Source organism: Montipora capricornis, chromosome 10 (genome assembly GCF_036669925.1).
Source record: "Montipora capricornis isolate CH-2021 chromosome 10, ASM3666992v2, whole genome shotgun sequence".
NCBI lineage: Eukaryota > Metazoa > Cnidaria > Anthozoa > Scleractinia > Acroporidae > Montipora > Montipora capricornis.
In genome coordinates, this window is record NC_090892.1 from 35,953,641 (window position 1) to 35,972,261 (window position 18,621).

The 18,621-nt window shown below is 40.3% G+C and overlaps 1 protein-coding gene across 1 annotated transcript in view; it reads right to left on the reverse strand.

The window, feature by feature from the left end:
• Window positions 1-18,621, reverse strand: part of LOC138018717 (uncharacterized) — a 69,505-nt gene that overhangs the window by 18,356 nt on the left and 32,528 nt on the right. The window contains exon 6 of the mRNA XM_068865402.1: window positions 5,001-5,382. Coding sequence (XP_068721503.1) covers window positions 5,001-5,382 — 382 coding nt within the window. The remainder of the gene's footprint in view (window positions 1-5,000; window positions 5,383-18,621) is intronic.

An 18,621-nucleotide genomic window follows, 5' to 3' on the forward strand; every position in this document is an offset into this window, starting at 1 on the left:
ACAAGCAAGTCCACATCTACGCTTGGGGATCAACCCTTTGCAATGGCTGCACCAAAGCCCTGGAATGCTGTACCCACTGACATTCGTGACAAATAAACTCTTGAATCATTTGAACAGACTCTCAAGACACATTTTTTTAAAGTCAGCTTATATATGGTCTGTCTTATGTTTATTTATATTTGAAGTGCGGGTTTTAGACAAAAGAACTGAGTGGTCCTCGCACTTAACTGGACAACTTTATAAATTGTCACTTTGTTTTAGACATCTGAAAAATTCAGAAAGCTGCAACAGGTCTCAAACCCATGACAATAGAATACTTGCAGGCGGTACATGTTGTTGTTGCCAATTCACTATAGGCTGGGGTGCATAGCAACGGTTAAACAATACAAACTGCTTCCAGTGAGCTGCTAAAAATAAGCCTTAAATAATTACGCTATTAAGAAGGAATTTCTTTGCATGTCTGCAACTTGTTACAAGCTCATTTCTGTTGTTAAGGGTCGCCAAATCCCGTCTACAAATTATATAGTATTTCTCCCACAGACATAAATTACACTTCTTTGTTACATTTGAATAGGATCTCGCATGCTTAACAATCTGCCATTTAATGTGATAGCCGACTTTCTTGCCTTTCAAACCCCATACATATTTACTAAGTTCAGTGGAATTTCTTTAGCGATCATTTCTAAAGGAACATGTGTGGTTTCTATAACGTGATTTGAATGATGTGTCGCAAAGACCGATGTAAGTTTGCTTTGACTGAGATGTTGTGACCTCTCCTGGATATATGATATTCCGCACGTTGCACTTTCCTTCTAGAGGGCAGGATCTTTTGTCATGGCAGTTGCAAGAATTGATAGTAAGTTTTGCATGTGAAGACTGCCTCATCTGGCAACCCCAACACAGAATTTAATTTGATTGATTTATAAGCGTTTGCGCCTCTAGTAAAACCGACAGCATTCAACGATCAACGTTCTGTTTTAAAAAAAGGATCGCACATAACAAGAGAAACCAACGGATGACCCTCGCTGATCACAGGGTACACATCAAAGCAAACTTATGCTTTAACACTATCATGTAAATTCATTTGTACATTCCTCACCTCAGTTGAAACACATTTCTATTGTTTATGCTCTTCATTTACGTACTGACTCACTGAGTGTTTAGTGTTTCTTTCTCAAAGAATGCCGCCATATTAGGTTGCACTATCGATCCCGCATTTCTTTTCCGTTCTGAGTCCTTGAACGACTTAAACAATCAAGATTTTGATGGTTTGTCGAGCTGCATTGCCTCAAATAAATCAGAGTAACCCTAGATGACACCTAATGAAGCAAGCATCCATGTAATTGTGCGCTCACTTGAGGTAAATTAACAGCGTTTAAATGCATCGTTTGTGTAAAGCTCTTTCGACATAAAATCTTACGCATGCATTTTTAGTGCGTTTAAACGTTGTTTGATTGCGTTTAAAACGATAGAAAACGCTTTTTTTTTTTTGGTTATTCGCCTTAATCCCTTTTGTCCTAAATAAGGTCACATATAAATATATATATATATATATATATATATGAAACTTGATTCCTTTCAGAGTAGCCACAAGATTGAAAAGAAATTGCTCTGATGAAACCTTTCTTGCCAAGAGAACAGCTGAGTACAAAGGGTACCTTCTCAATCAAGGTTATCCTTCTAAATTAGTTAATGATCAATTCTCCAAAGCCTCTGCCATTTCTAGAAATGATCTACTTAGAACTCGTGGTAAAGAAGCGAAGAAACTATTTCCGTTTGTTGTTACATTCAATCCAAATTTACCCGATGTTGGTAACATAATTAGAAAGCACTTGTTTATTCTACAATCCAACCCCAAATTAAAAGAAATCTTCCCTCGAGGCTCTGTCATACCAGCCTTCCGTCGGTCAAAAAACCTTAAAGAATTGTTAGCACCATCCCGCTTGAAAACCGCCGCAGAGGGACGAACGGATCACCACAACAATGGTTGTTTTAAATGCAATAGAAATAGATGCGATCTTTGTAAGAATTTCTTTGTGGAATCTAAATCTTTCCTTAGTTTTAAGACGGAAAAAAAATACACCATTCATTCCAGTCTTTCCTGCGATTCTAAAAACGTTATTTATTTAGCCTCTTGCAAGAAATGTCGCTTGCAATATGTGGGATCTACCACCACTGATTTTAGAATTAGGTTCCGTAATCACAAGTCTGCTATGCTTACAAACAAAACAACTTGCGAAGTAGCAGTGCATTTTAACAAAATCCCACATACCCTAGATGATTTTTCATTTCAATGCATTGATCAGGTGCAGGCTTCATGCAACTCTGAAGAAATCGATAGGCTTTTAATTACAAAAGAGGCTTATTGGAGTGCTCAGCTGTTCTCTCTAGCACCCTACGGCTTAAATAAAAGGAAGGAATTTCATTCAAAAAACAGAATTTGTTATAAGTAGTTTCCTTTCCTATAGAGTACATGTACGTTCCTACATGATTAACCGTTGTAAGGCCCTTTTCTTGGATTTCGTCAGGCCCTTAGGTTTTAGATGAACTCAAAGGCCCTGACCGGGAAGCTCATTATGATTTATATTGTTTAAGGGCCCCTTTAGGGGTTTTGTTAATTTTTTTGCTTCGTTAATTTAGCCTTTTTGTCGTCTACAAATTAGCACCACTTTTTGTTCTTCTTTTTTGCAATCTTATATTTTTTTGACAGCTGTCACTTGTTATTGTGTAATTGTTAGCGCCTAAATCTTATTTAAGTTTCGTTTTTATTCAAAAGTTGTCACAACTGAAGAAGGTCTTTGACCGAAACGTTTTAGTAAATTTTTAATTTTTAAACTTTTTTATGTCAGAAGTTGTCCGTCCTCGCTTCCTTTTTACTTACTACAGTCGTTCATGTCGTGAGGTTTGGACTAGGAATCTTGCAGATCCTCCTGACGTGGTGACACCTTTGTTGGCCTGAGAGACTCACTAACAGCTCCCAACGTCAGTGGCTTCATAGCTCAGTTGGTTAGAGCGTCGCACCGGAATCGCGAGGTCACGGGTTCAAACCCCGTTGAAGTCCTGAATTTTTCAGGCTTCTCTAGGCAATTGTAAAAATTGCGTTCGTAGCTGCGAAGATCATAGCTTCACTTGATTGCAGACAGTACTGTTTCGGCCTTCTGGGCCTCATCAGTGCAGTGCTGATGTCTAGGATGGAGGTTAAGCTATAAAGCCACCCCAGATGTCCCACACATGTGGTACATCCAAGTCATGCCAGAGTGCTCAAACTAGCGAGGTATATATATATATATATAGCTCTTTGGCATTACAAAGCTTTTGCTTTCATGTTCAAATTGAGCACTCTACTAGGATGAACCATTGTCGCTAGCAATTGCGCATGCTAACTAACTCGCTAGTTTGAGCACTCTGGCATGGCTTGGATGTACCACATGTGTGGGACATCTGGGGTGGTTTTATAGCTTAACCTCCATCCTAGGCATCAGCACAGCACTGCACTGATGAGGCCCAGAAGGCCGAAACAGTACTGTCTGCAGTTAGTTATATATATATCTTTACATAGGATCAATCCAATGTAAACTCTCATAGTACCTGGAGAAGGCTGGTTTGGCCACCCGAAATATAGTACATTACAGTGTATCAGCTCTTGCTCAAATTATTTAGCAATAAAACGTTCCTCCAACACTTGTTCCACAGAAATAAATGAAGGAAGTAGTGTCCTCAATGAGTTCTACAATTTGGTCCAACATAATGCTCTCAAGTGCGCAAATGACCAAAACAGATTTTAACCGTGAACGCATACTTTTTCCAAAGCCTGTAGCAAAGCGTGCTAGAACATCTTCTCTCATTAGCAGAGTTGTCACAGTGGTTTCCTGTCCTGGCTTCCCCTCAAATTTAGAAAAGACAACATTGTACTCATCGCTAGCTTCACAACCCCATGATTTTCTGTGGTAATATCTCTTGCGTGACCAACTCTGACCATCAAATAATACCTCATTGTTCTCTTGATACCTACTCGACCAATAATTAGAAAGCCAGTCCGCTTGTGGAGTGATTTAACGTCATGGGTTTTTGGGAAGGCAGCTTTTTTCCCCCTTCTCCCAGATCTTCCAACTCCCACCCATCCAACACAGCGGCCGAATACAAAAATTACCGCCTGCAAGCAGGCTACCATGGCAATTGCTTAAATTTTACAGTTATTAAAGTGCAAGGGTCACTCAATGTCAGGGAAAAAAAAATGTGATTGCGAGGGCTAAAAAAAAAATTAAAACAGTATGACTCAGAATGTGCACAGTCTGGAGTACCTGAAGGATTCATGTCAGAGGTGGACTGTTACTAAAGTTGGATGAGAACAGCAGCTGGTAAACACAGTGTACCGATTCTCTATTTTATAAAATCACTCAGTTTGCATAGGACTAAATCTGAAAGTCTACTCGTAACGTTCTTCACCTTCAAAGATGTTGACATCACATCTTGTTTTATTTTGTACTGTTTTGGAACAGGATTTGCGACCAGATTTTCAATGTCAGTATCACTTGACTCGACAAAAAGAGTTTGCTTTTCAGCCATGTAAAATAATAAAGATCAAAAGTTGAAAATCTTGTGCTGTCTTTTTACCGCTGGCTTAAATTGTTACTTTTCAATGGAAATTATCACAGGAAAATATGAGCGAAGACGGGCGTGATAACTGCTGTGTGATTTTACACCATGTGACATAAAGTAGCCAATAAAATCATGTGAAAGCTAATGAGTGGGTTAAAATTACAAACTAAGAGACTTCATACTTTTGCCAACCAGTGTTTGAATTCGATTGCTGATTTAAACGGTGTTAAATCATCATTTTGCTAGTTTGTGACACGGAAGCGATACAGTCCCAAGAGTAAAGTATTGTTTTTACAAAAAGAACCCTCCCTCCCCCCCCAAAAAAAAGAAAAAAAAACGCATTGCTTTATGGGATGGTGAAAATAGTCAATTCACCTAACACAAGAATCATTGACACTCACCTCACTAGGGTATGATTTGCCAACACTTTATGATTCAGTGAACGAAGCTGGTCAAGATCAGGTGACTTATGCAATTGCCTTTGAATTTCAGTTTTCAAATCACCAACACTGGCACTTAGGGTGAAATTCACGATCAGTGGCTGAGATGAACCAGGAATAATCACTGGGATAACAACAAAAGCTTCTGGTGTAAACACGCACTTTACCAGGCCATTTTCATCCCGACCTGGCTCAATGCCTGCTTCCTTAGGTGCTCTTTTTACGCAGTAGAAGGTGAATTTCTTGGCTTCACAAGCAGACCTCTCTATTGTTATTTCCTGCCCGCCATCCACAACCCAACCTCCAATGTCATAGGCATCAAAAGAAATATCCAAATTACAACCTTCAAATGACAAAAGAAATGTAAAACTCCTCTTAAAAGGTTGATTAACCAGATTTTCACACACTTGAAATGCACAACGTTCCCAGATGACAACCCACTGAGAAGAGCCGAAATATATTTATGGTACAAAGAGCTACTTGTATTTAATTTTTGGCAATTTTCAGACGACAATGTCTTTCCAATAAAAATAAAAAAGTCGCTATTTTTTAAAGTTTCAATCCATTTTCATCATATCCATCTAGGACTGCAAACAACAAAGAACACCTTCAGTGCATGTCAATGGCTATTGGCAACAAAACAGCATTATTTTTTGGTCTTCATTGATGCAAAGATGCCTTTTAGTGTTTTCAAGTTTGAGTACAATAGCGTGACACTACCCCTTTAAACAGGTCCTTAAGGATATTCTGACGACCTCAAATATAAAGGAAGTTTTTTTATAGCTTTTAATTGCAAAAAAGTTTGGGATGGGTAAGAATTTTTAGCTTTCTTACAACATCTTACACCAAGTGCAAGGATAGTTGATGATGATAATCACGCAGCTCAGCATCAGGGCTGGCCTGGCGAATCTCAATGTTTTCAATGGGAATGGCTGTCAACACCTTAACAAGTTACAAACTCTCATCACGACTAAAACACATGAGGTTTTGTTGGTGACAAAGAATTGACAGACTGCATGGGCTGCAGCATGAATTTTCTTTCATTTAACAACACAAAAATCACTTTTTTCCAGTTACTGTATTTTTGAAATATACAATTATCCTGTATTATGCTGTAAGGGTCCTTACCATAAGGATGTGAATTTTTTACATGTATTTCATACTGAGTGCCGCTCTTTATTTCTACAAACTCGCCATCTGGTGTTTTGAAATGTTTGCCACCAAGGATTTCCACTGAGTAGCCACCATAAGCCAGAAAGTTGACAGATCTTACAGGCGCCGGTCCTCCAGATGCAATCAGTTGAAGCCTTGCCGAGGACTGTGTTACGAGTTCAAATGTTTTGAGGAAAGGTAGCTTGCAAACTAAACTGAACGCAGGGTTGTCGGAACAACAACAAGAAGATTTATTCCAAAAATGAACGTAGTTTCCACGAAGTAAAACTCTGAACAACACGTACTCAATAAACTTACACGGCCTCCGCCAACTTGAATAAACACAGCTTCTGTCACACTTGACTAAACACGGCTAACGCCAACTCTCTTCGCTTGTGAAAAACTAGTTAGAAAACACTTCGCTAGGACTCGTCTACTTATATACTCTGACAATAAACTTCTAGAACTTTCTAAATTAGTAATCACTCTAATTATAGAAAGATTACAAAACACACTGATTTAGAAACGCTGACGCATGAACCTAAATATAAACAAACTACGAACTCTCGCGAAGCCTCTAGAAAGTAACGCTTGTCACGCAATACTATTTTTCGTAACATAACCCCCTCTTGAGAAGAAATTTCCTAAATTTCTACTAACAACGAAAAAATTAGTTAAATAGTACCAACTGAGGAGGCAGTCCAGTGTCTCTTAAGTTATTCCTCTACTCTGCTTAGATAATCGGCTCCTACATTCTCAGATCCCTTGATAGCCTCAACTGTGAAGTTGAAACTCTGAAGAAACATAGCCCAGCGCATTAGGCGTCCATTAGCAAACTTCGCACTGTTCATGTACTTCAGTGGCTCGTGATCTGTCTGTAGCACAAAGGGAACTCCATACAGATAAAGATTAAACTTCTTGAATCCCCAAACAATGGCTAAACCCTCTTTCTCGATGGTTGAATAATTACGCTCTGCACTTGACAATTTTTTACTTGCGTAGCAAACGGTACCCTGCGAGCAGAGTCTCTTTGGGTCGTCCTAGATAATTCGGGAAGAGGAAAGTAGACTCTGGTCGCAGCCTCCACATTTCGCATTGAGCATGCGTTAAAAATTTAAATGTATTCGGTGTCAGTCATGCGTGACCTGTAGCCACAAAAGCACAAAACGAAAACAAACAGTCGGGATATTTTCCAACAACTCTGGCAAACACACAACAATCAAGGAATCATTTCATTGGAAACTCAAGATAGTCCATACTCTTAAAATGCCATTTCATTTTTTTACTGAAAAATTTATAGGTTTCTGTCACACAAGTTTCTGTAACCGACACACATAGGAAAAACTCATGGGAATTCTAACAGTTAAAATTGCCACGCTGTCGTAAATGTCAAAATATTGATGACGCGTGGTGATTGATCATGCGCAAAAATTAAAAAAACAGGTTTGACGAGTCGAAACTGGACTGACTCATCCAATTCTTTGGATGAGCGGCAAATCAAAGAATGTGGAGGCGGCGAGCAGAGTCTACTTTCCTCTTCCCGACTTATCTAGGAAGATCGAACGAGACTCTGCTCGCAGGGTAAGCAAACGGGGAATAGCTTGCCATCATGTTTCTGCATTAATACAGCGCCAATACCACTGTCTGAAGCATCAGTCTGCAGAAAGTAGGTTTTCCTTGAATCTGGCAGTCGAAGGACTGGTTCCTTTGTTAGGAGGGCCTTGATACTCTGATAGGCTTTCTCCTGTGCCTCACCCCATTCAACTTTGTTAGGTTGGCCTTTACGCGTAAGGTCTGACAGCGGGGCTGCTAATGCTGCGAAGTTAGGGATAAAATCTCTGTAATATCCAGCCAAACCCATGAACGATCTTATCTGCTTCTTAGTAGTTGGTCTTGGAGCATCTCTAATCTTCGTCACGTTGTCTTCATGAAGACCAATTAACCCTCCCTCCAAACGGTGACCAAGAAAATCAACGGTGTTGACTCCAAAAAAACATTTAGTGGGTCTTATGGTGATTACAGCAGCTAATAATCTTCTAAACAACTCTCGAAGCGCCTTGATGTGCTCTTCCCACGCACGGGTGTGAACCAAAATGTCATCCCAATAAAATTCAACGTTGTCCAGTCCACGCAATAGCTTCTTCATGGCTCTCTATAAGGTCGCTGGGGAGTTAATCATACCAAACGGCATTTTCAGGAATTCATACGATCCGTCAGGCGTCACAAAAGCGGTCTTCGGTATATCCTCCTCAGGAATAGAAATTTGCCAGTAGCCCTTGCTCAGATTAATTCTGGTAAAATACTTGTCACCATTCAACTTCTGGAACAAATGCTCAGCAGTTGGCATAAGCTCCGGATCAAACACGGTTAACTTGTTCAGTTTACGATAGTCCACGCACACACGATTTGAGTTGTCTTTTTTCTTAACAACTACAACAGGCGAAGCATAGGGCGAACTTGATTCTCTTATGACTCCCATCTTCATCATGTCTGTAATATCCTTCTTCAGCGATTCTCTTAAGGTATACGGTACTGGGTATGGTCTTGATCTAACTGGTTGGTCGGATGTAAGCTTGATATGATGCTGGGCCAAACTTGTTGTGCCTGGGGCTTCTGTGAACAAGCTTTGAAACCCATTTGCAAGATCCATGAACTCTGCTCTTTGCTCATGAGAAAGGTTATCTCCTATGGCCACATCATTGAATGACTCTTTCGCGACATAACCACCAATCTCCAGGAAATCAATATTATCCACAGGGTCAACTTCTTCTACTTCACTCTCAACATGTTCGTTTTTACAAATGTTAGCGTTCGTTTCAACAACAACTGCTCCGACGGAAACAGGATCCTCTCGCTCAAAATACTTCTTCAGTAGATTAGCATGGTAAACTCTCTCTTTTCCTTTGACTCTCACTCTATAATCATTGAGACCAACTACAGCACTAACCTCAAATGGACCTTTCCACTGCATTAGGAGCTTGTTGTGGTCGGTCGGTAGCAGCACTAACACTTTCTCTCCAGGTACAAACTTCCTGACTTTAGTCTTTCGGTCGTAATAATGCTTGCCTTTGTTCTGGGCTTTCTGAAGCTCGGTGTGCACCAGCTTGAGGGTATCTTCAAGCTTCTCGCGTAGCTCAAACCCATACTGATAGCTGTTCTTTACTTCAGGCTCCTCCAGCTCTTTTGTCCAAAGCTCTTTGAGAATAAACATCGGTCCTCTGACAACTCTTCCATACAGCAACTCAAACAGCGAAAAACCAGTAGACTCATGACGAACTCCACGATATGCAAACAGAAACGGGTTAATATAGCGATGCCACTGTCTTGGCTGTTCACTGCACAATCTCTTTAACATGCTCTTCATTGTTCCATTAAACTTTTCCGTCAGGCCATTACACATAGGATGATATGGAGTCGTGGTGAGCTGTTTAATGCTCAAAAGCCGCTTCACTTCCTTCATACACTCAGAGACAAACTGCGTACCGAGGTCACTCCAGATCTCTTCAGGCACTCCCAAACGACTAAAGATATCCACCAACGCTTCTGCCACAGTTTCAGTATCAATGTTCTTCAGCGGGACAGCTTCAGGATAACAAGTTGCAAAGTCGACCAATGTCAAAATATATCTATGACTGTCCTCACTCGGGGAAACAATAGGTCCAACCACGTCCATTGCTACTCTCTTAAACGGCTTGTCACTTAATGGCATCTTCTCTAGGGGAACCTTCGGTACGGAACCCTTGTTAACTGTCTTCTGACATACATCACAGGACTTGCAATAACGAGTCACGTCCCCTTGAATGCCTGGCCAATAGAACGCGCTTTGAATCTTATCAGTCGTTTTCTTTATTCCCATGTGACCTACCAGGATCGATCCGTGCGCGGGGTCCATTATTCGACTTCTCAGCTGCACAGGAACCATAACCCGCTTCAGGGGTTAACCTCCGTTCACATAAGGGTGCTTGTAGACGCAGTACAGAACTCCACCTTTCACTTCAAACGAAGTCTCAGCCTGGCCTCTTTCTCCCAAAATTTCTGTAGGCTCTCGTCATCAAGCTGCAACTGCTTGAGCTTTTCTCTATCAACTACAGGACTTTCTTTGGTACCCGGTACCTTCAACGGAATATGTTCTCCAGCTTTCTTAGCTTGACTTCTCGTGGTTACAGCACAAGCTTCTTGTACAGGAACTTGCCAGCTTGGGTCTGGGTCGTCAGCGGCTCTTGCGCCTGGTACATTACCAATAATTAAATCATAAACAGCATCGGGAAGACACTGCGCTTCCACCTGGCCCTTGAGATAAGGTGTATCAACATCAATCTTTGCGATGGGAACTTTCCTTGCCGTATTGTCAATGAGCAGCATAACATTAAATTCGCCAGTAAACTGATCCTCAGACACAAGGTCCCTCTTTACTACAATTCCACTACAACCAGTATCTCTCAGGACATCAACAGGCTTCTCTCCAACTCTACCTTTCACGACAGGCATTTTACTTCTCACTCCAGTCAACAGTTCAACACAAGCACTACTCAACAATGGAATCTTCTTACCACAGGCTAACAGCAGCTTATCATCTTTAATACAGGCCTTGACCATGCTGCACAAGGTTACCATCCTTACTTTGTCCTCCTGATCTGCGTCCACCTGATCGACAGTTTCTAGCTTCATGTCCCTGCTTGCCACACAGAAAACACTTCTTTGTTCGGGTTGAGCAGTTGACAGCTTTATGACCTCGGATGTTGCACTTAAAGCAATGCAGAGCTGGTGGATAAATCTGCATGTTCTTGGCTTCTTCCCTATCAGGGTGCACTGTTGGCTTTATGATCGCTGAGCTTAACAAATGTTTAAAATGAGCATACAAGTACTGGTCAGAAATCTTCGCAATCTTTGCTAGAGTTTCTTGTGCCCTTTATCGCAGGTGAATTGACAAATGCTTAGGGCAAGAGTCAAAAAATTGTTCTTTCATGATGAAGTCCTTAAGACCATCAAAGGTTCGCGCAGTATCCGAAAGCTCTAGCCAATGTAACAGGTATCTGTCCAGTCGCACAATAAACTGCTCCGGACTTTCGTCAACTTCTGGTTTGGATGCTCTAAATTTTCGACGATAGCCGTCTTCGGTAAGGTCATATCTCTTCATTAACGCAATCTTTACGCTGTCATAATCCTTAGCTGCGTCCTCCGATAGACGTGAATACACTTCTACTGCCCGTCCAGACAACAGAGCACTGAGCTTCGCTGCCCATCCATCTTTTTTCCACTTAGCTGTCTTGGCAAATCTCTCGAACCTCTGCAAATACGCGTCCAAATCGTCTTTGCCATCAACAAACGAGGGGAGTTTAGGTGCCTTAGCCCGATCCTCTCTCACTTCAGGACGTCCTTGAGCATTCTCCACAGCCAAACGTGCAATCTCCAGCTCATGTTCTCTTTTTGCCGCTTCAGTAGCCTCTTTTTGTTTCAACAGCTTGGCTTCCATCTCCAATTTTCTTAGTTCGCGTTCTTATCGCCTACTTTCTCTCTCTTCGTCTTCTCTTCTGCGCCTTTCCTCCTTCTCTTCCTTTTCCTTCCTTTTATCCTCCTCAAGCATTTGACGTCTCTCTTCTCTTTCTTCTTCTAATTGCCTCTTTTTTTCTTCTCTTTCTTCCTGTTCCCTTCTTCGTTCTTCTTCAAATTGTCTGCGTTTCTCTTCTCTTTCTTCCTCCAGTTTTCTGCGTTTCTTTTCTTTTTCCTCCTCTTCCCTTCTTCTTTCCTGTTCTAGTCGTCTGCATTTTTCTTCTTTTTCTTCCTCTTCCCTCACAACCTCGAGAAGCTTTTCTCCTTGCAATCCGAATTCTTTCCCCATCTGCAAAAGCTTTTCCATTTCCACAGCAGCATTTCACAGCAAAAACACAATATACTCTCTTGCACAGTTCTTCTTACTTTTTCTGTAACTCCTTCTTGAATTGTCCTTTCCTGGTTTCTGTAGTCAGCAAACGAATGAATTCCTCTCCCGGACAGGCCCCCAATGTTACGAGTTCAAATGTTTAGTGGAAAGGTAGCTTGCAAACTAAACTGAACGCAGGGTTGTCGGAACAACAACAAGAAGATTTATTCCAAAAATGAACGTAGTTTCCACGAAGTAAAACTCTGAACAACACGTACTCAATAAACTTACACGGCCTCCGCCAACTTGAATAAAAACGGCTAACGCCAACTCTCTTTGCTTGTGAAAAACTAGTTAGAAAACACTTCGCTAGGACTCGTCTACTTATATACTCTGACAATAAACTTCTAGAACTTTCTAAATTAGAAAGATTACAAAACCCACTGATTTAGAAACGCTTACGCATGAACCTAAATATAAACAAACTACGAACTCTCGCGAAGCTTCTAGACAGTCACGCAACGCTATTTTTCGTAACAGAGTGTGAAACTTGAGCAGGGGCAGGCCCTCTTGTGGAAGAGGTACCTTAGTAATACAGAGAAAGGTGTTAATTACAATAGGTAGAGAAGATTACTAGTTAATTGGACAGTTCGGTAACTCCCAGAATTATCTCTATAGTCAGTGTGACCATTTCTTTCTTAATGCTGGTAAGGAAACTATATAACAATCAAAACTTGCTAAGTGTATTTCACTTCTCAACACCTCTAAAAATTTCCAACTGAAGGAGCTATTTGCCAAATTCAACAATTGTGCTTCTTTTAACAAGTTTTCTAGATAAAAACGAGAGGCTGAAACAATTACAGCAAATTGAGACAAAATAATAATAACAATAATTATAATCATAATAATAATCCTAATCGATAAGAGTGATGATTAAATCATAATGATGGGGAACAAGAACACCAATAGGTTAACTTACCTTCCATTTTACTATTAATTAAATTATTATGTTATCATTTCAAAACTTTGATTTAACACATATATCTTCTCTTATCATGAGCTAAATAAATACTTTGATTGACTTGATTGATTTTTGATGGCGTTACCATTGCAAGGTTTCACAGCTGGTTTTACCCGTTTGATTGACAGTCTTAATGCCTTTTTCTCGAAATTTTTTCACTTGAAGCGGACACTTTGAAGACCTAAAACTCAAATGGAATTTGTCCGATTGCCCCAAAATTTGACACTGGCTAGATTAATATATAAACAACAAAAACGTTTCTGCAGTTTTTGATTTTAAAATACTTTTCTCTGAGACTGATTTTTGTACAAACACTTAACATCTTTTTAATACTATTTTGAAAACATTCGGTAAATTTTCACTGCAACTGAGTATGGCAAAACGCAGAGACGTTTTTTTAAGCACTTTGGGTCGGGAAATGGAAAAACAAAATAAAATAGCGAAAAGCAAAATTTGCTTTGACTTGTGGCTTTGAAAAGGTGATTCAGACGCTCGCAGTTAGAGAACGTGAAAAATTCGAGAATCCATTTAATTTCAAAATTCTTGACATTGTTTGATAGCCAGTTCTATAAGCTTTAATCTGATATAGAGGTTTAGTTATCTGCAGTTTAAACCGGATGCGCAACATCGCTCGGACGTGAGACACCCCTGAAGGTATACAGTAACCTTAACTTGATAGTCAGTATTCCCATTTTTTTTTTTAATGTGCAGTTGTAAGCTTTCATATGGTATCAACAACCAGCTTATTAATTCATTTCATCTGTATTGTCTTTTTAACTTACCCTTTGCTCGAATACCCCACAAGGTTAAAGCTCAAATTAAACTGCATTTTATTAAAGGTCATCCATTTATTCAGATTGCTGTCTCCTACCAGCTTGGATTTTTAACCACTATTAACCATTGGTATGTAAGAGGGAGTCAAATGAGACTACAAGGCTACCAGTGATATCCTCTATACTTACCTGGTTAAAAAATTGTGATATTTTTGCATTTATGTTATCATTATCATTCTAATTATCTTCATTGTCATGATCATGACCATGATCACCCTTAATCTCATTCTCATTTTCAGTATTGCTATACAGTATCAATATTATTGAAGCATCACAGCATAAACGTAATACTGGCAGTGGTCAAACGTTAATGCTGCTGTACAGTAGCTTTTCCTCAGGGTGCTGTCCGCCATCGCAGAATTCAAACACCTGTCGAAGAAGCCTTGCAGTTGCCACCAACACAGTTTCTGGTAGCAAAATGTACGATAACTGAATGTCTATCCTCACCAGTTGCTCCTCCCTATCCTTTGGAATTGTCCCCAGAGCCCCAGAAACCACCATGATTACCAACGTCTTCACCCACACAAGTTCTAAATATCTCTTCCCTTGCCTTTTACTTTGCTATCTCCAGGGGTGGCTATGACAATTATCAGGAACTCCTAGAAAGATGTTCCTTTACTCGAGTTTCTAATAACCGAGAAGTTTCGCCCCTTTGTCACATTGCTCGCAATGGATGTGATAGACTGTTTCACACTTTTTGAGGTTTTCTGTTTTATCCTTAAAGTGCCCCTGACCCCAAAATATTTTTTTCACAAAATGAATCTTTGCACCTGTTCGAAACGCATTACGGCCATTTTTTCCTTTTTCTAACAAATCTTGCCTTTTTATAGGCTTCAAAACTTTAGAAAAACCAAGCATATTTTGTTTACGGCCAAGTCAGAAGGAAGTGGGTCTATTCCTGATTTGACGTCACGATCTACTTTGCAAGCATGTTTACAAAGAGTTAATGCAATGTAAATCAGTTTGTGACGTCAAATCAGGAATAGACCCACTCCCCTTCTGACTCGGTCGTGAACAAGAGATGCTTGGTTTTTCGCAAGTTTTGAAGCCTATAAATAGGCAGCAATGTGTTTCGAACAGTTTCAAACAATTTAAAATTCATTTTGGGGTTAGGGGTACTTTAACATGAACATGTTGTGATCTTAAGGAATTGAAAGGTTTGTGGACAAGTGTGACCTGGTGTCATTTCAATGCTCTTTGGAGGCGTTCCGAAGTGCCCTTGATGGCACTGAAGCATTATATTCTCTTCTCGTTAACAGACTCTTCGCAATCACTCGAAACAGGTCTAGCATTCGGTAGTGTTCGCATTCAATCAAGATAGTTGTTGGCTTTCAAGACTTGCTTAACTTGTTGAATTTCTTTACTTTGTCATCCTCTTTAGACACCTAGGTCTGACCTCAAAGTAGCAGAGTGTTTAATCAGCTTTTTTATGTTGTAGGTGGTGGTTAGAATGGAAATTCACATATTGATCAGTATGAGTGGGTTTCCGGCTACGGTGACCTTCGTTGAGCCATCCTCGTTCATGTCAAGGCAGGGGTCAAGAAATTGAATTCTGTTGTTCTTTTCTTCCTCCGAAGTGAACTGGATGTGTGGAATTAAGATGATCGGAAAATGAGCTCACTGCACATTCATGAATTTAGGTCATCATGTCATCAACATATCGATAGCACATAGCTGGCGGGGTACCTGTGGTATCCAATGCTCTGCTCTGAAAGTGTTCCATGTAAAGATTTGCGACTACGGGTGAAATTGGGGAACCCATTACGGTCCCTTGTTTTTGCTTACCGAATGCATTCTGGAATGTGAAGTAGGTACTTGAAAGGCACATTTCAACTAGGGTGGATAATTGTGGTACATCCAGAAAATATTTATCTGGTAAAGTTGGGTCACCTTCCAGTTTCGATCTTACAATTGGCATAGCTTTGTTGATCGTGATACTTGTAAACAATGCCGAAACATCGTAAGCCACGAGTTTCTGTCCCAGGGGTACTTCAAGATCTGCGATTTTGTTGATGAAATCCTCACTATTGATGATATGGTGATCGTTGAGACCCACAAGAGGTCTTACTATCTTGGCAAGGAACTTGGCAGTATTATACATCACAAGGAAAGGTTACGTTTATACAAACATTGGCCGTGCAGCACTTACATTTTAAACAGAATTAACTGAAGAGAGTGTCGTGTAACGTGAAGTGCTAGATTTCTATCCGATATGAACCATGTAAGCGTTAGCCCTACCAATGGAACTGGGCCCACACAACCCTTCGGGTTAGATCTCCGCCGCTCTACCGACTGAGCTACAAGGTCAGACGGGAGCAGGCCGTGGGAACTGAAGACGTTAAAGTCACAGCAACTAACATGTACAAGTACAAGGAAAGGTTACGTTTATACAAACGTTGGCAGTGTAGCACTTAATGTGACAAAAATGTGACAAAGATTATGTGGGCAAAACTTTTCGGTTATTAGAAACTCGAGTAAAGGAACATCTTTCTAGGGATTCCTCAGCTGTTCATGAACACTGCCAGCTCACAGGTCATTCAGTGGATTCCAGCAAAGCAAACGTTCTTGCCAGGGAGAATAACACATTCAAACGCCACATAAGGGAGAAAATTGAGGTAAGATTACGTAAGCCGTCTTTGAACAGAGACAAAGGCTTCAAATTAGACAGCATCTATGACACCACACAAGTTAGCTCCCTCGAGACCATATATAAAAATTCTTAACATTCAAATTTGCATTGTGGCTGACAAAGGTCCGTGGATCTGAACAAAACATCCCACTTTTAAGTTTTTAATTGTGCTCTGAGTCCTGAAATTTTCATATTTTTTATATTTTAAAATCATGATTCCAGAGCAGGAAAACAATACTTTTGGTTCAATCTATGTTTGATTCCCTCACGCAACTAATGGAATGACAGCAGGAGGTGCAAAAACAAAACATTCAAGCAATGCTCGCTCATCAAAGTAATCTGCTGATCGCAATGCTGCAAAATAGCAACAACAATTCCAAGAAAGCCTTGACTTCCTAACATTGTACATTAACATTTAATTGCTACAGTGTAGAGCTCAACGCCAACAGAGTCACGGAGGTTGAAAAAGCCACCTTTACTCCTCTAGTTTTCCCCACCATAGGGAAGGGGTGGGGGTTGGAGGAGTGTCAAAGAGACCACAGCATACTCAAAGACCTACTTCCAAACTAGAAAGGGAGAGAGTATCCTATAAATATATCATGGAGCAGGACAAAGGTCTCCCGTGCATTATTGAGAACAGTGCTTCTGTGACTTGGGGGATCACAGTTTTTGAAGTAGAACTCACAGACCTTAACTGTTTCCTTGTTTTTATTGTATCTTGACATTATTAACAGCTTTTTTTGAAATCCTAGCCCTGTAAAATCTTAATTGATTACACTTTACTTCACTGAGCTGGCTATTTGGGGAAGAACATCGAGGGGTACATTTTAGTTCCTCAGGAGCAGCCTTTTCAAAAAGGGTTCTCTCAGGTTCTGTTCATATTCTTGCATTGGTTCAGAGAGAGAGAGAGAGAGAGAGAGAGAGAGAGAGAGACCGATTCAAGTGAGTATTTGCTACAATGAGTGGGTATTTGCTACGGTAGTAATTACCCACTGGGTACTTGCTACCGTATCAAATACCCACTTATGCATATTTGCTACAATGAGTGGGTATTTGCTACGGTAGCAACTACCCACCGGGTACTTGCTAGCGTACCTAATATCCACTTATGCGTATTTGCTACGCTAACTGGGTATTTGCAACCGTAGCAAATAACCAGCAAAGTTTTTGACAACTATAGGCCAACTGAATACTTGAAATTAGCTTGAATACCTAATACCATACCCAATTGTGCTCGAGCAATCGAGCTCGATTAAGTGGACATCAGGCTCCACAACCATAGAGCTCGACATCAAATTCATCGTAACTTGAAGAGAATGACTACATTGAGCTCCATAACATGCAGAGCATGATGTTAGGCGAGCTTAGTTCATACAAGGGCATGCATGTTTGCCGGGACAATATCGAGCTCGAAAATCGTAGACTGTTGCTGTAATGAAGAAAGAAAAGAGGTAAAAAGAAAGAAAATAAAAAAAAAAGAAAAGAATAAAACTGTTCAGCTTCCTAAGAAATCTGGTAATTGGTAAACTGTTAATTACTTTACTTGCATCTTTTTTATGGTACTTTTTCACGTCTTTCAATGCGAGAATCTACTGAAATCAGGAATAGAATAAGAGTCATTCAAATCCCGTTTTTTTCATGTATTTCTTCCCCTCTTCATGTTTTTTAAGGTGGCTTGTTTATTGATTAGCCATCGCAACTCGGCTAACACAGCTGACCGACACTACACTGAACTGTACAAAACTATTGAATCTTACTCTCCAGTGCGCTACACTGTACTGACCGACACGACACTGAACTGTGCAAAACTATTCAATCTTACTATTCAATGTACTGCACTGTACTGACCGACACTACACTGAACTGTACAAAACTATTCAATCTTACTATCCAGTGCACTACACTGTACTGACAGACACTACACTGAACTGTACAAACTATTCAATCTTACTATTCAATGAACTGCACTGTACTGACCGACACTACACTGAACTGTACAAAACTATTCAATCTTACTCTCCAGTGCGCTACACTGTACTGACCGACACTACACTGAACTGTACAAAACTATTGAATCTTACTCTCCA